This window comes from Rhinopithecus bieti, unplaced genomic scaffold (genome assembly GCF_001698545.2).
Source record: "Rhinopithecus bieti isolate Rb0 unplaced genomic scaffold, ASM169854v2 scaffold_9930, whole genome shotgun sequence".
NCBI classification, from domain to species: domain Eukaryota; kingdom Metazoa; phylum Chordata; class Mammalia; order Primates; family Cercopithecidae; genus Rhinopithecus; species Rhinopithecus bieti.
Window position 1 is genome coordinate 3,062 of NW_016806169.1, and position 18,298 is coordinate 21,359.

Here is an 18,298-nt window from a genome sequence, read left to right on the forward strand (position 1 = left end):
AGGGTGATGTGGCAGCAGGACGGGAGGGTGGAAGTGAAGGATCCCAGAGGCAGAGGCAGGGACAGGGGACGGACAGGGGCTGGGCTCAGAGCCAGTTGACGGGGCTGGGGCACCTGCTGGTGGGGAGCAGGGCTGTGGTCAGCAGCGGAGAGGAGGGGAGAGCTGTGCTGAGTGCATGGGCGGGAGGAGAGAAGAGCCCAGGGAGGCCCAGGGAGGCCCAGAAAGGCCCAGAAAGGCCCAGAGCACAGCAGGCCTGGGGTGAGAGAAGGGGCTGAGGCTCCATGGGTTCCGGGAGCTGACCCAGCAGAGCAGAGGCCACTGAGCTGAGGTTCAGGAGAGGCTTCCAGAGCAGGAGCAGTGCCGGGACGGGAGGATCCAGGAGCTCAGCCAGGAGGGGGACATGGGCAAGGGACTCTACTGGGGAGACCTGACTGGACACAGGGGTCTTCACAGCAAAGGGAACAAGCCAAGTGCTGCAAAAACAAAACTGAGGCCAGAAAAAAGAGCCCACACCTGGACAGAGGGTGCCAGGACAGGCAGGGGGCAACAGTGGTCTGAGTGACGTTGCTGCCCCGGGTTCAGGGAGGGTAGAATGAGCAGGAGGCAGACATTGGAGCTCAGGGGACCAGGACCGAGCAGCCGCAGGTGCACAGGGCAGGTGGGGGCAGGAGGAGCAGGAGGCAGCTCCTGAAGCTCAGGGGACCAGGACAGAGCATCTGAAAGTAAACAGGGGCCAGTGGGGTGACAGGGTGAGCAGGGGGCAGCTCCTGGAGCTCAGGGGACCAGGACCGAGCAGCCGCAGGTGACCAGGGGCTGGTGAGGGCCAGGATGAGCAGGGAGCAGCTCCTGGAGCTCTCAGAGCCAGGGCAGAGCCGTCGCAGGTGAGAAGGGTTCAGTGAGAGATGAGCAAGCAGGGGCAGCTCCAGGAGCTCTGGAAACCAGGGCTGAGCAGCCGCAGGTGAGCAGGGGCAGGTGGGAGGCAGGACGCGCAGGGGGTAGCCTCTGGAGCTCAGGGAACCAGGGCAGAACAGCCTCAGGTAAGCAAGGCAGTGGGGAGACAGGAGGAGCAGGGGGCAGCTCCTGGAGCTCAGGGGACGAGGACAGAGCAGCCGCAAGTGAGCAGGGGCAGGTGGGAGGCAGGACGCGCAGGGGGTAGCCTCTGGAGCTCAGGGAGTCAGGGCAGAATAGCCTCAGGTGAGCAAGGCAGGTGGGAGACAGGGGGAGCAGGGGACAGATTCTAGAGCTCAGGGGATGAGGGGAGGGCATCGGAAGGTGAGCAGGGGCTGGTGGGAGGCAGGACGTGCAAGGGCCAGCCCGTGGAGCTCAGAGAACCAGGGCAGAGCAGTCTCAGATGAGCAGGGCTCAGGGGGAGGTGGGCAGCAGGGGGCAGCTCCTGGAGCTCAGGGGACCGGGGCAGAGCAGCCGCAGGTGAGCCGGGGCTGGTGGGAGGCAGGACGAGCAGGGGGCAGCCCCTGGAGCTCAGGCAGCCAGGGCAGATCATCCACAAGTGAGCAGGGGCTAGTAGGAAGCAGGAGGAGCAGGGGGCAGCTTCTGGAGCTCAGAGCACCAGGGCACAGCAGCCTCAGGTGAGGAGGGGTAGGTGGGAGGCAGAATGAGCAGGGGGCAACCCCGGGAGCTCAGGGGACAAAGCAAGAGCATCAGAAGGTGAGCAGGACTGAGGCTCTGGCCTCAGGGAGCCAGGGCGGAGCAGCTACAGGTGAGCAGGGCCGGTGGGAAGCAGGGGGAGCAGGTGGGCAGCCCCTGGAGCTCAGAGAGCCAAGGCAGATCATCCACACTTGAGCAGCGGCTGGTGGGAAGCAGGAGAAGCAAGGGACAGGCACTGGAGCTCAGAGGACCAGGGCAGAGCAGATGCAGGTGAACAGGGCCGGTGAGAGGCAGGACAAGCAGGTGACAAGCACTAGAGCTCAGGGCACAGCAGCCACAGGTGAGCAGGCCGGTGGGAGGCAGCACTCAGCTCCTAGACTTCGGCAGGAGCTGGGCAGTTGCTGGCAGCTGACAGCTGAGGGCTGGTGAAAGCACAGTGCAGCCTCCTGGTACAGGGAAGGGGGTGTGAGCCCATCCCACTGAGCACCTGGCAAGGGTGAGCTAGGATGGAGAAGGGAAGGCATTCCAGGACTCAGGGCTCAGCTCACAGGCAGGGGCAGGTCCGGATGCAGGGGAACAAGTGCTGAGACCAGGGCTGACCCCAGTGGACCCTGGGCAGGAAGGCCACTGAGGCTGGCGCTCCAGAAGGAACAAGATGGGCTGCCAGGAGCCAGGGCCACCAGCACAATGAAGCTGAGTGGAGGTGGTGCAGGGCAGTGCACCAGCACAGGGGAGACAGAGGGGCCCGTTCAGGGCCTGGTCAGAGTCGGCCAGAGCCTGTGGTGCAGGTGAGGGGAAGGGGTAGTGAGCAGGGCCCTGGGGCTGAGCAGAGGGGATGGCCTGGCTGGGGGCAGGGCACTTACCTTCCTCAGAGGTCAGGGCACACCTGACCTGCAGTGGGACTCCAGGGCCACTGGGCCAGTGGCAGAGAGAAATGGGGCCTCCCTGTGGCCTGAGGGTCCTGGCGCCATGCAGGGTGGGGAGGGCCAAGGGCAGCTGCAAGGCTCCTACCTGTGCTGGGGGGACTGGGCTGAGCCCAGCAGGGACCTTGCCGGGGGAAGCTCTGGAGAGGGAGGAGGTGGGCTGGTGGCCAAGAAGGCCAGGCCAGGGCTGGGAGGGTGAGGGTGTGGTGACGCAGCCTCCGGAAGTAATGCAGGACACTGGGGAGGCATGGGGCATCAATGCACTCAGGGCCCTGACCTGGGATGGTGCACACTGGGGCTAAGGGGAAAGGGGGGAGACGCTGAGGAGGGGGTTCCCAGGGGGCTATTCCAAGGCAGGAGGTTCCGGGGCCCTGGGGCTGAGGGTGCTGACCCTATGCAGTGTCTGGCCCCTCTGCTGCACAGAAAAACAGGGCCCTGGAGGGCAGAGGGCAGGCTACGACCAGGGCCCTGGGCAAGTCAGGCCCACTCACTAGGGGAGGGCCACGCTGGGGCGGCAGGGTCAGGGGGTTCGGGGGACCCACGAGAAGCCATCTGAGAACAGTGGCCACTGGTCAAGCCAGGCACCCATAAAAGGCTGGAGTGGGGCCGACGGGCATGAGCCGTTCCTGAGGTGGCACCGATGGCCAGAGCCGAGGCCAAGCTAGAGGCCCTGGGCTGTGCTGACTCCCTGCAGACACAGAGCACTAACCCGGCTGCCCAGCCCCGCCTCCTAGGCTGCAGGGGTGCCTGCCGAAGGGTACCGCAGGGCCGCTGCTCCTGCAAGCCTTCTGGGGCAGGCTGGGCCTGACCTTGCCTTTGGGGCAGGGAGGGGGCCAAGGTGAGGCAGGTGGCACCAGCCAGGTGCACACCCAATGCCCGGGAGCCCAGACTCTGGACCCTCGCTGAGAGACAAGAATGGAGGGGCCTCTGCGCCCTGGGCCCAGCTCTGTCCCACACCATAGTCACATGGCGCCACCTCTCTTGCAGCCTCCACCAAGGGCCCATTGGTCTTCCCCCTGGCGCCCTCCTCCAGGAGCACCTCCCAGAGCACAGCGGCCCTGGGCTGCCTGGTCAAGGACTACTTCCCCGAACCCGTGACCGTGTCTTGGAACTCAGGCGCCCTGACCAGCGGCGTGCACACCTTCCCGGCTGTCCTACAGTCCTCAGGGCTCTACTCCCTCAGCAGCATGGTGACCGTGCCCTCCAGCAGCTTGGGCACCCAGACCTACACCTGCAACGTCGTTCATGAGCCCAGCAACACCAAGGTGGACAAGAAAGTTGGTGAGAGGCCAGCGAGGGAGGGGGGGTGTTTCCTGGAAGCCAGGCTCAGCCCTCCTGCCTGGACAAACCCTGGCTGCGCAGCCCCAGCCCAGGGCAGCAGGGCAGGACCTGTCTGTCTCCTCACCCAGAGGCCTCTGCCCACCCCACTCATGCTCAGGGAGAGGGTCTTCTGGCTCTTTCCACCAGACTCGGGGCAGCCATAGGCTGGATGCCCCTACCCCAGGCCCTGCACACACAGGGGCAGGTGCTGGGCTCAGACCTGCCAAGAGCCATATCTGGGAGGACCCTGCCCTGACCTAAACCCACCCCAAAGGCCAAACTCCACTCCCTCATTTCAGACACCTTATCGCCTCCCACATCCCAGTAACTGACAATCTTCTCTCTGCAGAGCTCCCATGTCGTTCCACGTGCCCACCGTGCCCAGGTAAGCCAGCCCCGGCCTCGCTCTCCAGCTGAATGTGGGACAAGTGCCCTAGAGTGACCTGTGTCCAGGGACAGGCCCTGCACGGGTGCTGACACGTCCACCTCCATCTCTTCCTCAGCACCTGAACTCCTGGGGGGACCATCAGTCTTCCTCTACCCCCCAAAACCCAAGGACACCCTCATGATCTCCCGGACCCCTGAGGTCACATGCGTGGTGGTGGACGTGAGCCAGGACGACCCCGATGTCAAGTTCAACTGGTACGTGGACGGCGTGGAGGTGCACAATGCCCAGACGAAGCCGCAGGAGAAGCAGTACAACAGCACGTACCGCGTGGTCAGCGTCCTCACAGTCCTGCACCAGGACTGGCTGAACGGCAAGGAGTACACGTGCAAGGTCTCCAACAAAGCCCTCCCGGCCCCCGTCGAGAAAACCGTCTCCAAAGCCAAAGGTGGGACCCGCGGGGCGCGAGGGCCACGAGGACAGAGGCCGGCTCGGCCCACCCTCTGCCCTGGGAGTGACCGCTGTGCCAACCTCTGTCCCTACAGGGCAGCCCCGAGAGCCGCAGGTGTACACCCTGCCCCCGTCCCGGGAGGAGCTGACCAAGAACCAGGTCAGCCTGACCTGCCTGGTCACAGGCTTCTACCCCACCGACATTGCCGTGGAGTGGGAGAGCAACGGGCAGCCGGAGAACAACTACAAGACCACCCCACCCGTGCGGGACTCCGACGGCTCCTTCTTCCTCTACAGCAAGCTCACCGTGGACGAGAGCAGGTGGCAGCCTGGGAACACCTTCACATGCTCCGTGATGCATGAGGCTCTGCACAACCACTACACCCAGAAGAGCCTCTCCCTGTCTCCGGGTAAATGAGGGCGACACCCGGCAAGCCCCCGCCCCCCGGGCTCTCGGGGTGGCGCGAGGATGCTTGGCCCGCACCCGTGTACGTACTTCCCAGGCGCCCGGCATGGAAATAAAGCACCCAGCGCTGCCCTGGGCCCCTGCGAGACTCTGATGGTTCTTTGCGCGGGTCAGGCCGAGTCTGAAGCCTGAGGGGCATGAGGGAGGCCGAGCGGGTCCCACTGACCCCACACTGGCCCGGGCTGTGCAGGTGTGCCTGGGCCACCTAGGGTGGGGCTCAGCCAGGGGCCGCCCTCGGCGGGGTGGGGGGCTTTGCCAGCGAGGCCCTCCCTCCAGCAGCAGCTGCCCTGGGCTGGGCCACCAGAAGCCTAGGAGCCCCCTGGGGACAGGCACACAGCCCCCGCCTCTGTAGGAGACTGTCCTGATCTGTGAGCTCCCTGTCCTCAGACCCCCTGCCCACTCGGGGGCATGCCTAGTCCATGTGCGAAGGGACAGGCCCTCCCTCACCCATCTGCCCCACGACACTAACCCCTGGCAGCCCTGCCCAGCCTCGCACCCGCATGGGGACATAACCGACTCCTGGGGACACGCACTCTCGGGCCCTGTGGAGGGACTGGTCCAGATGCCCACACACACACTCAGCCCAGACCCATTAAACCCCGCACTGAGGTTGGCCGGCCACACACACACGTACGCCTCACACGGGCGACCTGCACAGCACCCAGACCAGAGCAAGGTCCCCGCACACGTGAACACTCCGCGGACACAGGCCCCCACGAGCCCCACGCAGCACCTCCAGGCCCACGAGCCACTCAGCAGCTTGTCCACATGCTGACCAGCTCAGACAAACCCAGCCCTCCTCTCACAGCAGAGCCCCTGCAGCCGCCGCACACACACAGGCCCCCACACACAGGGGAACACACGCCACATCGCGTCCCTGGCTCTGGCCCACTTCCCAGTACCGCCCTTCCCTGCAGCTGGGGTCACATGAGGGGTGGGCTTCGCCATCCTCCTGCCCTCTGGGCCTCAGGGAGGGACACGGGAGACGGGGAGTGGGTCCTGCTGAGGGCCGGGTCGCTATCTAGGGCCGGGTGTCTGGCTGGGCCCCGGGGCCAAAGCTGGTGCACAGGGCGGGCAGCTGCGGGGAGCTGACCTCAGAACACTGTTGGCTCATCCCGGCCGGGCCCTACATCCTGGGCCCCGCCACAGAGGGAATCGCCCCCAGAGGCCCGAGCCCAGAGGGACAGAGCACTGACCACCCCCTTCCTGTCCAGAGCTGCAACTGGAGGAGAGCTGTGCGGAGGCGCAGGACGGGGAGCTGGACGGGCTGTGGACGACCATCACCATCTTCATCACACTCTTCCTGCTAAGCGTGTGCTACAGTGCCACCGTCACCTTCTTCAAGGTCGGCCGCACGTTGTCCCCAGCTGTCCCTGACACTGTCCCCCATGCTGTCACAAACTGTCCCTGACACCGTTCCCCAGTCTCTCACAAACTATCCCTGGCACTGTCCCCCATGCTGTCCCCACCTGTCCAACAGTGTCCCCCAGGCTGTCTCCACCTGTCCCTGACACTGTCCCCCATGCTGTCCCCACCTGTCCCTGATGCTGTCCCCTATGCTGTCCCCAGCTGTCCGACACTGTCCCCCACACTGTCATAAACTGTCCATGACACTGTCCCCCCCAGTGTCCCCAGTGTCTCTGACACTGTGACCCATGCTGTACCCACCTGTCCAACAGTGTCCCCCATGCTGTCTCCATGTGTCCCTGATGCTGTCCATCATCCCTGACACTGTCCCCCATGCTGTCCCCACCTGTCCCTGACACTGTCCCCCATGCTGTCCCCACCTTTCCCCAATGCTGTCCCCCACACTGTCCCCACCTGTCCCCAACACTATCCCCCATGCTCTACCCACCTGTCTCCGACCCTGTCCAACACACTGTGCCCACCAGTCCCAGATACTGTAGGCCACACTATCCCCACCTGTCCCCAACACTGTCCCCATGCTCTTTTCTCCTGTCCCTGACATTGTCCCCATGCTGTCTTCTCCTGTCTCCTCCTATCCCTGACACTGTCCCCCATGCTGTCCCCACCTGTCCCCAATACTATCCTCGACACTGTCTCCACCTGTCCCTGACGCTGTCCCCCACACTGTCCCCGGTCCCTGACACTGTCCCCCATGGTATCCCTACCTGTCCCCAACACTGTCCCCATGCTGTTCCCTCCTCTCCCTGACAGTGTCCCCACAGTCCCCACCTGTCCCCGACACTGTCCCCATGCTGTCCCCAACACTGTCCCCATGCTGTCCCTATCTGTCCCCAACACTGTCCCCACAGTCCCCACCTGTCCCCTGACACTATCCCCCATGCTGTCCCCTCCTGTCCCCTCCTATCCCCGACACTGTCACCCATGCTGTCCCCACTTGTCCCCCAGTCTCCACCTGTCCCTGACACTGTCTCCCACTCTGTCCCCTAAAATCCCTGACACTGTCCCCCACGTTGTCCCCTCTTATATGCAACACTATCCCCCACGCGGTCCCCACCTGTCCCTGATGCTGTCCTCCACACTGTCTCCATCTCTCCCTGACACTATCCCCCACGCTGTCCTCACCTGTCCCCGACACTCTCCTCCATGCTGTCCCCACCTGTCCCTCACATAGTCTCCACCTGTCCCTGACACTGTCTCCCACTCTGTCACCTACAGTCCCTGACACTATCCCCCACGCTGTTGCCTCCTGTACGCAACACTGTCCCTCACGATGTCCCAACCTGTCCCCGACACTCTCCTCTATGCTGTCCTCACCTGTCTCTGACACTCTCCCCCACGCTGTCTCCACCTGTCCCTGACACTGTTCTCCATGCTGTCCCCTCCTGTATGCAACACTGTCCCCCATGTAGTGTTGGGGGACATGGGGAGTGTCCCCACCTGTCCCCGACACTCCCCCATGGTGTCTCTACCTGTCCGTGACACTGTCCCCAATGTAGTCTCCACCTGTCCCCCACGCTGTCCCTGACACTGTCTTCTGTACTGTCCACATGCTGTCGGTGCCCTGGCTCTGCTCTCCATGTCCAAGCCTCAGAGTAGGCAGTGGTGTGGCTCTGGCAACTGGGTGCCCTGAAGGGGGGATGGGCCTCGGGGGCAGGGCTGTGGCCTGGGTGGCCTGAGGGATGGGTGGGCCTCGGGGGCAGGGCTATGACCTCGGTAGCCTGAGGGGTGGGTGGGCCTTGGGTGCAGGGCCGTGGCCTCTCTCACTCCTGTGCTGTGCCTTGCCAACAGGTGAAGTGGATCTTCTCCTCGGTGGTGGACCTGAAGCAGACCATCATCCCCGACTACAGGAACATGATCGGGCAGGGGGCCTAGGGTCAACCTCTGCAGGGTGTCCAGGGCCACCCAGACCCCACACAGGAGTCATGGGCCATGCTCAGCCACCACCCAGGCCACACCTGCCCCCAGACCTTGCCACCCTCAACCCCATGGCTCTCTGGCCTCGCAGTCGCCCTCTAACCCCTGACACGCCCCCTTCCAGACCCTGTGCATAGCAGGTCTACCCCAGACCTCCACTGCTTGGTGCATGCAGGGCGCTGGGGGCCAGATGTCCCCTCAGCAGGACATCCCTGCCCTCTGGCCCACCAGGTGCTCACACAAAAGGAGGCAGCGGCCGGCATACCAGGAGCCCACCCAGGCAGGAGCTGGCCCTGGAGCCAACCCCGTCCACGCCAGAATCCTGAACACAGGTGTGGTTTCCACATGGTGAGTGGGAGCATCAGCCACCAAGGCGGGGAAGCCACAGCACCATCAGGACCTGCTGGGGAGGCTTCGGAGAGCTGCGAAGGCTCAGTCAGACGGCCTTCCTCCCAGCCCGCAGCCAGCCAGCCTCCGTTCTGGGCACTCCTGGGAACTGACATGAGGAATGAGGTTGTTCTTATTTCAAGCCAAGCACGCTGCTCTCCGGCTCCTGGGAAGAAGCCTCCCATGGAACAGGGTCTCGGTGCCAGCACCGCCCCTTGGCTGCCTGCCCACGCCGCTGGATTCTCGGGTGGAACTCGACCCACAGGGACAGCCAGCCCCAGAGTCTGCACTGGGGAGAGGAGGGACCAGGGCCAGGCCAAGGACACGGCCACCTCCCACCCACTCCACTCCGCGGAGATCACTCAGAGAAGAGCCCGGGCCACGTGGTCGCTGCAGGAGCCCTACAGGGCAAGGGCGAGGACAGCCCAAGGAAGGGGTGGGCATCTGCCCAGACAGGTCTCCCAGAGGAAGCCTGGTGACCAGGTCCCAGGCAGGCAAGACTCAGCCTTGGTGGGGCCTGAGGACAGAGGCGGCCCAGGAGCACCGGGGAGAGAGGTGGAGGGACACCAGGAGAGCCAGGAGCGTGAACACAGCACAACTCATCACAGAGGCTGAAGTCCAGCCCCAAGTCACGTGCAGCAGGAATAAGCAGCCACTCTGGGGGCAGGAGGTGGAGATAGAAGACGGCACAGAGGGTGCCCGTGGCCTTGGGAAAGCGGGGCTGCTGGCCACGACTGCCGGACAGAGGCTCCCACGCTCTGCTGCCCGCGTCACGCCGTTCGGTGAATGTCACGCAGAATCCGCAGACAGGAAGGGAGGCACCAGCGGGAGCGCGGCAAGCGCCTGCCTCGGCCGTCAGGGAGGACTCCCGGCCTCACTGGAAGGAGGTGCCACGATTTCAGCTTTGGTAGCTTTTTTCTTCTTTTAAATTTTCTAAAGCTCATTAATCATCTTTAATGTTTCTCGTTTTTGATGACAATAAAATATCCTTTTTAAGTCTTGTACTTTGTGATGGGAGCAGCCTTCCTGTGTTCACCCGCGTCCCGCACACGGTGGGAAGCAGAGTCGGGAGGCGGCTGGTCGAGCTGCACCTCGAGGGCTCCCTGCACACGACCCCCACCTCCAGCAGCCACACGCACTGCCCACGCGGCCCTCCCTGGCTGCTGTTGCTACATGGACCCCCGGGGCTTCTCCTCTTGCCTACATGGATGCAGTTTCTCCTCCTGCTGGGCACGGTGCTGCCTGCCCTGGTCACTCTGCATGGGGCAGGGCTTCCAGGACAAGCTGGGTTGAGGCCTGGGAGCTGGCTCAGGCTGGCCAGGCAGAGCCACACAGAGGGCCTTCCAGAATCAAGAGGTGGGTGTCAGATCTGTGTGAGTCAGCTCAGGACCACAGAGGGGCGGCTCGCACCCCAGACATCCATCCTCCCAGGCCTAGAGACCAGGAATCTGAGATCGGGATGCAGGCAGGGCTGGTTTCTCTCAAGCCCTCTCTCCTTGGCTTATACACACCGTCTCCTCCCTGGGTCCTCACATGGCCATCCCTCTGTGTGCCCGCGTCCTAAGCTTCTCTTCTTAGAAGAACACACATCAGATTAGATTAGTGATCTCATAGGAACGTAATGAGCTCTGTAAAGACCCCATCTCCAAACACAGTCACATTGTGAGGCTGGGGATTAAGACTTCAATATATGAATTTGTCGGGGTCACAACGTAACTCATAACAGTCCATACTCTGGTCCCCAAAATTCATGTTCTTCTCACATGCAAAATACATTGATCCTATCTCAGCATCCCCAAGTCTTAGCCCTTTCCGCATCAATTCTCAGCCTAAAATCTCATCGAAATATCACCTTAATCAGGTCTGGGTGAAACCTGGTGTGTGATTCATTCTGGGGCAAAATTCAGCCCGTAAGAGACATGTTGGGTGCCAGAAACAGGGACCAGGCCGGAGAGGCAGAGGTGGAGACAGACATTTTCAAAGATAAAGCTGGGCACTAGGTCACATAGCAAGGACAGATTTTCAACAGAAATAACTATTGCAACAGAAGAAAGAGTCCAGCAAGACCTGAACACACCTTCGTCTGTGCAGAGGCAACAGCCTTGTAAAGGGAGATGGTACAGGGAGCAGGGAGGGTGCTCGGGGCTCAGTCGTCGGGGAAGGGAAAAGTTGCCCAGCGCTGGTCAGCGTCGCTGGGATGGGGCCCGCTGTGTCCACGCTGGCCACTGTTGAGGTCAGGATTCTGTCCTCCCAGAGCCTGGAGACACCGGCCCCATCTTCCCAATGGGGACACTTCAGGGAGTGGCTCTCAGGTCCCGAGAAAGGCCCTCCTGGGTCACAGGAAATGCACAGACCTCGGGAACAGACAGAAGGACGTGTGGTCGCAGGCCTTTCAGCAGATGCCCTGAGAAAGGGAGGTCGGGGTTGGAGCAGTCAGTCAGTTCTGGTGCACGGAGCTTTCTCAGGCAGGTGTTGACGGGGCAGGGGTCGGCCTAGGGGTGCGGCCAGAAGCTGTTAGACACTGTTAGTGTCTGCTCAAGTCTTTACAAGCCAAAGTTGAGGCCGAGTGGAGAGGCTCCAAGGAGCCTGGCTGGAACTCAGTCAAGGAGATGGTCTTGTTACTGAGGTGGCTGCCGTGGCTGGGCTGGGAAGTGCCATCGGAGTTTCCTGTGGCAGGAGAGAGACCATCTCATCCAGGAAAAGGGGAGTGGTTGGATTCGTTGGTGTGGCATCGAGCAGCAGGAGCTGCACCAAACAGAGTTGGGGTGAAATCCCCAGACTCCAGGCCCTGCGGTGCCGTGGGAGGGCTCACTGCTGGAGGGTGGGCTCCAGGGGGCCTGGCCTCAACTGGGTGCTGAAGCCCAGCCCTTTAACTCTCAGGACACACTGCTGCAGCCCCACGGGGGACGAGGGAGACAGCACCTGGGGTGCAGGGCAGGCAGCTGCTGCCTCACCGGCTCTAGCCCAAGCCCATGGATGGCGTCCCAGAGATGCAGGAGAGCTTTGCCCAGAGAACGAGCCAGCCTGCAGGGACCCTGCTGGACAGGTCTCCACCCTCTGCCCTTCAAGCGGCCCTCGGGGCCTCCGGGTGCTCTGGTGGGGTGGGCTCCAGTCCACTGTCTGATGATAGACGGCCTGGCCAGGCTAAGGAAAGGAAATCCAGGGCAGTGCTGGGTGCTGTGTCATTCCGTGCCCTGAGCAGGCTGAGTTGGGAAGAAGCAGATGCTCCCTGCGGCTCCTGCCCCCTGCAGGGCCTGGCACCTGGACCAGGTTCCCTGGGGAAATTGGGCCCCTCCCTGAGGCACCCGGGCCCCACCTCCCCCTTTCCACCTGGGACCGAGCATCCTCCAGAGGGCCGGCCCTCCTGGAACAACCCTCCTGCAGGAACACCACGCCCAGCCCCAGGACCCTCCCTCAACTCTCCAGCAAGGCTGCACTGTTGGCGGCCCCTGCACACCCCCCAGCCATCCGTGCTGTGATGCAACATGACATGGTGTGACGTGGTGTGATGTCCCTGGTGTGACAGGGTGTAATGTGGTGTGATGTGACAGAACATGGTGTGATGTACTATGATGTGGTATGACAGAGTGTGACATCCCTGGTTTGATGTGATGTGGTGTGATGTGGTGCAATGTCCCTGGTGTGATGTGATGTGACATGACTGGACATGGTGTGATGTGATGTGACGCAGTGGGATGGGGTATGACATCCCTGGTATGATGAGGTATGACATGGTGTGATGTGGTGTGACAGAGTGTGACATCCCTGGTGTGATGTGGTATGATGGGGTATGACATGGTGTGATGTGGTAAGGTGTGACATGATGTGATGTGCTGTGACTGGGTGTGACATCCCTGGTGTAATGTGGTGTGATGAAGTGTAACTAGGGGTGATATAGTGTGATGTGGTGTGACATGTGATGTGGTGTGACATGATGTGATGTGATGGGGTGTGATGTGGTGTAACATGTGATGTGATGGGGTGTGACATTCCTGATGTGACGAGGTATGATGTGGTATGATGTGGTGTGACATAATGTGATGCAGTGTGATGTGATGGAGAGTGATGGGGTGCAACACTCCTGGTGTGATGTGGTGTGATGTGGTGTGATGTGGTGTGACATAATGTGATGGAATGTGATGGGGTGTGATGGGGTGTGACATGTGACATGGTGTGACATGATGTGATGTGGTGTAACATGTGATGTGGTGTGATGGGGTGTGACATCCCTGGTGTGATGGGGTATGATGTGTTGTGACATGGTGTGACAATGTGATGAGTGTGCCTCCCTGGTGTAATGTGGTGTGATGTAGCATGACATATGTGATGTGGCATAACATCCCTGGTGTGATGGGGTATGATGTAGCTGATGTGGTGTAATGTGATGTGTTGTGATGGGGTGTGATGTGGTGTGACATAATTCAACGTGGTATGTTGCGGTATGACAATGTGCTGTGGTGCGACATCCCTGGTGTGATGGAGTATGATGTAGTTTGACATGGTGTGATGTAATGTGATGTGGTGTAATGGGATGTGACATCTCTCGTGTGATGGGGTGTGATGGGGTGTGGTGTGACATGATGTGACGTGAGATGTGCTGTGACAGGGTGTCACCTCCTTGGTGTGATGTGATGCAGTGTGACATGGTGTGATGTGGCATGATGGGGTGTGACAGGGTACGACATCCCCAGTGTGATGATTTCCATGGTGTGATGTGGCGTGACATCCCTGGTGTGACAAAATGTGCTGTGGTGTGACATGTGACATGGTGTGACATTCCTGGTGTGACTCTTGTGTTGACATTTGTGGTCAGCCCAGGATACAGAGGTCCCTGTGGCCGAGGGAAGGGGGAGAATGGAACTATCTGAGCATGTTGACCTGGAGGAATCGGTGGCCCTTGAGTCCGCAAAGCCCACCCTGCCAGGTGCCCCTGCCCCATGGGACCCAAGTGGGCTTGCAGAGCAGCAAGCAGGACTCTGGTTAGACTGGAGGAAGGACCTGCCACCACGTGGCCTTGTGAGGGGACACAGAGCGAGGCTGCGACCTCAGCGTCCGCCCAGCACAGGGTGTTGCTGAAGCCCCTCCTGTCCTCTCAGCAGGGGTCCCAGAGCAAGGCCCGAGGCAGGCTGAAGAGAGGGGCAGAGGGAGAACGCTGGGGAGGCAGGGGTGAGGGGAGTGAGAGCCCAGGTTTCAGTTGAGCCCCTGCACAGGGAAGGAGCCTAGCTGAACACCCATCTCCCGACATGCTCCCAATCCTGCCCCTGCCCAACCACCTCCCAGAGGGTACCTCAGCCCTTCTGCTACCCACACCCAGCAAGGGGTGTGGGGTCCCCACCAGCCCAGTCAGTGAAGCCCAGCACAGCCACACGTGTGCTCACCACTCCCATGGCCAAGATCCCTGCTAACATGGCAAGCCAGGGCCAGGCCTGGAGGAGATGGAACATCAGTCCCATGGCCAAGCTCCCTGCTCAAATGGCAGGGCTGGGCCTGGAGGAGACAGAAAGCCCAGTCTGGCATGGTACTAAGGCTGTACATGCCTGCCAAGTGTGAGGACCACGTGACAATGCCTGCCACGTGTGGGGGCCACATGACAATGCCTGCCATGCATGGGAGCCACGTGACACAAACATGTACTCACACAAGCCTCACACAGGGACACAAGCCTTTGCAACCCCAGCACTCACCCTACAAACTCAGGCACGGGCTCCCCAGGCAGGTCACAGCCTCACGCCTTCAGCTGCTCCATGTGCCAGGCCCTTCACCCACATTCCCGTCCCCAGTGCTGGCTGTTGAGTCACACCGTCTTCTCTGTGGATACCTCCCAGCCCGCTCAGCACAATGGGCATGCTCTCTCCCGTCCTGTGACTGCACTGGCCTCTTCCCCTCAGGACCCACATCTGGCTGTCTCCCAGGAAACGCGGACCACCACGGTCAGGGACCACCTTCCTAGCTGTCCACGTGGACCACCCCACACCTGACCCCAGGTGGAGTCACACTGCGTCCTGCTTCAATATCGAAAAGGGGAAAAGTTGGAGGAGGGGAAAGATGAAAGAAAAAATCAGGAGGGGAGGGTCACATTCTTGTGAGGCTTTGATTGGAGGTCACTGAGCCCCACGTTGCATGAAAAAGAGAAGTTGAGGGAGCACTTACCCATTCACCTTGTGCTCAGTAAATCTCCACTTAATAAACAGAGTAGAGGAAGACGTCAAATATGCATTCGTCTCAGGGGCAGGAGGGACGATTTCTTGTCTCCTTTTGTCCCACGTCATGAAGACCAGACTGTTAATTTATATTGTCAGGCTGAAGGAGGCCACCTGGGGAGACCTGGCCTATCTGCTGCTGCTGTCAGTTTAGAAACAAAAGGAAAGGCGTGATTTTTGTTCTTTTTTTGTTTTCATTTTTTCCATGACTCAGCTTCCAAGCTCAGCTTTTCTTTGTGGCATAATGAGTTTGGAGTCCTGAAATTTTATTTTTCTTTCACAAATGTCAAGGTAAGTGGTGTGACCAAGGTCACACCCTCAGTATTCAGGATGTGATGTGGCATAACATCCCTGCTGTGATGGGTTATGGTCCACACCCGGAACCCTGCCATCCCTAGACGCTTTTCAAATGCGTACTGCAGTCTCTGACACTTTCACCATTGTAGAAACTGAAATGGACCAAAAGATTACTAGGTGAGTAATCTTATAATTATTGGTGAGGCTGAACCCCGTGCTCATGGGGACAATGCCAGGCTGGAAACTGCATTTCTGACCCCAAAGCTCTTGTTGCTTTCACTCGCCCCACACAACCTCTTTGAGTCTAGAACATTGTCCTTGCCTGAGTCCTACCATCAGAGACAGGGGCTCAACCTAGCCACCAACACATCACACCCTGAGAAGGTCCTTTGAGCCCAGACAGGTTTGGAGAGCACAGACGCCCTGGAAGCTCTGTGGAGGGGCTGCACATTTCTCTATTCAACACATACTCACCAGGTGGCCACCAGCAGAGATGCCACATGGCATGGAGTTCGCCTGGGCCGACAGGACAGGTGTGGGGCTGGGAGGCATTCCCAGGGCACTGGTTGAAGCAGAGCTGTGGGGGAAAGTTGCGACAACCTCAGATCTGCTGTCAACACCTGGTCTCCTGCCCTCCGGGCCACAGAACACTAAGCTTCCTGGATACTGAGGCTGGGTGGGGCCATGGGGGAGAAGAAATCTCAACGAAATAAAGGGTCATTTTAAAAAAATATTGTGATCATGACTCACATAAACATGATGACAGATTTCAGAGATGCTCTTTATCTCATTAATTAAGGTGCCGCAACCAGTTCAAAGAGGAATTCAAACTACTACACTTATATAATTGATTAAAGAATGCTAAAAGGCGTTCATGAATAGATGCAAAATTGCCCTTTACCCTGGAAGGTGAGGAGGAATCCATTGTCCTTCCAAATATGAGAACTTGAATTTCTACCAATTCAAAGAGTTTTTGCATCGCTATCAATTATCTACAGCTTTGAGCAGTGGTCCCCAACTTTTGGCACTAGGAACTAGTTCCATGGAAGACGATTTTCCACAGACCAGGATCGGGGGATGGCTTCGGGACAAAGCTCTTCCACCTCACATCATCAGGCATTAGGGTCTCATAAGGAGTGTGCAACGTAGACCGCATGAATCTGCAGTTTGCAATAGTGTTCGCTGCTATGAGAATCTAATGCTGCCACTGATCTGACAGGAGGTGGAGCTCAGGCAGTAATGCTCACTCACCCCTCTCCTCCTGCTATGTGGCCCAGTTCCTAACAGGCCATGAACAGGTTCCAGTGCATGACCCAGTTGTTGGGGACTCCTGGCGTATAGAGTTGTAAAATAGTTCAAAGAAAATGAAAGATGCAGAGCTCCATAGAATGAAATAACCTGGAAGAGTGTACAAGACGATGCCTTGCTTTCCATTGAAGGCACCTAGTAATCCTTTGGTCCATTTCAGTTTTTCTCAATGTTTCCTATAAACATGTATAACTGACTGACAGAAACAGATCCATAATATAGAGAAGATCCCTGTAAACCAACGAGAAAAAAATCAATTCAACAAAGGAATAGGAAAGAGAAGTGAACAGATGTTTTACAGAAGATATCCAAATAGCCACTAAACGTTTGAAAAGATGTTGAACCACACTAGTCAACAGGGAAATGAAAATGAAAAACCACATGAGAGAAAGTCGTTCTGATTCCAGTAATGCTGGAGCAGCTAATATCAGACCAGTCCTTTGGCAGATGGCAATTATAAACACTGGAAAAACTGTAAGCACACACAACACACACACACACCAATTGCAGGCACAGGAACATAACCAAAAGTAGACAAACAGTAGTAGGGATTATTCCTTGAAATATTTGTCTGAAGTCACACCGCAGTGCATGTAACAGGTGCAGCTAGAGTTCAAGCAGGAAACTGCAGCCCTCCTGGTGAGGAGTGGGATGCAGGGCTGCATTTTCAGAGCAGCTGGAAATGAAGAGAAGATGTCCATAAAGGAGAAGGTCACCGAAGGGAAACCCCACAATCTGCAGGTAAACTCCACTGAAACCTCTGGCTGCTCCCTTAGGTGTGCATGGGTAGGGAAAACTCCAAAGGGCCCAGCAGAAAACAACACCTGTAAGGTTGAGAGAACTGAGATTCCAGCTACTGCCAACTGTCAGGCAGACAGACTTTGGAGTTCAAGTCAACTCAAGCTAACTGCTTCCTATCATTGAAAAAAACAATTGATGCTCTGCTAAGGAAGAATGCAAAACCCATAATCTGTACCACGTTATCAACAACATAAGGAGCACAACCAAAATTACCATGTATGCAAAGAAATATGAAAAGGTGATCCATAGTCAAAAGAAAAAGGGGCCAATGGAGATCAATGTCAAGATGACCTAGATGCAGACTCAGTTATCAGACAAGGACTTTAAAGAAGTTATGTGAAACATGTTCAAAGACTTAAAGGAAAATATGGTTATAATGAATGATTAGATGAGGTATCTCTAAAAATCTGAAAATATTTACAAGAACCCAATGAAAATTCTAGAACTAAAAGTATGATTCTGAAATGAAAAACACCATTTGGCCAGGCACAGTGGCTCATGCCTGTAATCCTAGCGCTTTGGGAGGCCAAGAAGGAAGGATAACTTAATCTCAGGAGTTTGAGACCAGCTTGGGCGACATGGTGAAACCCCATCTCTATTTTATTAAAAAAGAAAAGAAAGAAAAACATTACTCAAGTTTAATAACAGATTGGAGAAGACATAGACGTAACTGAGAACTTAAAGATGCATCAATAGAATATATCAATTCTTTTTAACCCAATCCAAAGGAGAGAGAGAAAAATGCTAAAAAATGAAAAGAGACTCATCCTGCTGGACAAGGTGGAGCATTCTTTTTTTTTTTTTTTTTTTTTTT

The 18,298-nt window shown here is 58.3% G+C and overlaps 1 gene segment (V, D, J or C); it reads left to right on the forward strand.

The window, feature by feature from the left end:
- Positions 1-3,345: 3,345 nt before the first annotated feature.
- On the forward strand, positions 3,346-9,882 carry LOC108531458 (Ig gamma-1 chain C region-like; the record flags this gene model as incomplete). The annotated part of the segment is given in 6 exon segments: positions 3,346-3,809; positions 4,198-4,233; positions 4,352-4,681; positions 4,779-5,093; positions 6,364-6,494; positions 8,366-9,882. Coding segments are annotated over 6 exon segments (1,360 nt in total), but the record flags the coding sequence as incomplete, so codon positions are not given.
- Positions 9,883-18,298: the final 8,416 nt, after the last annotated feature.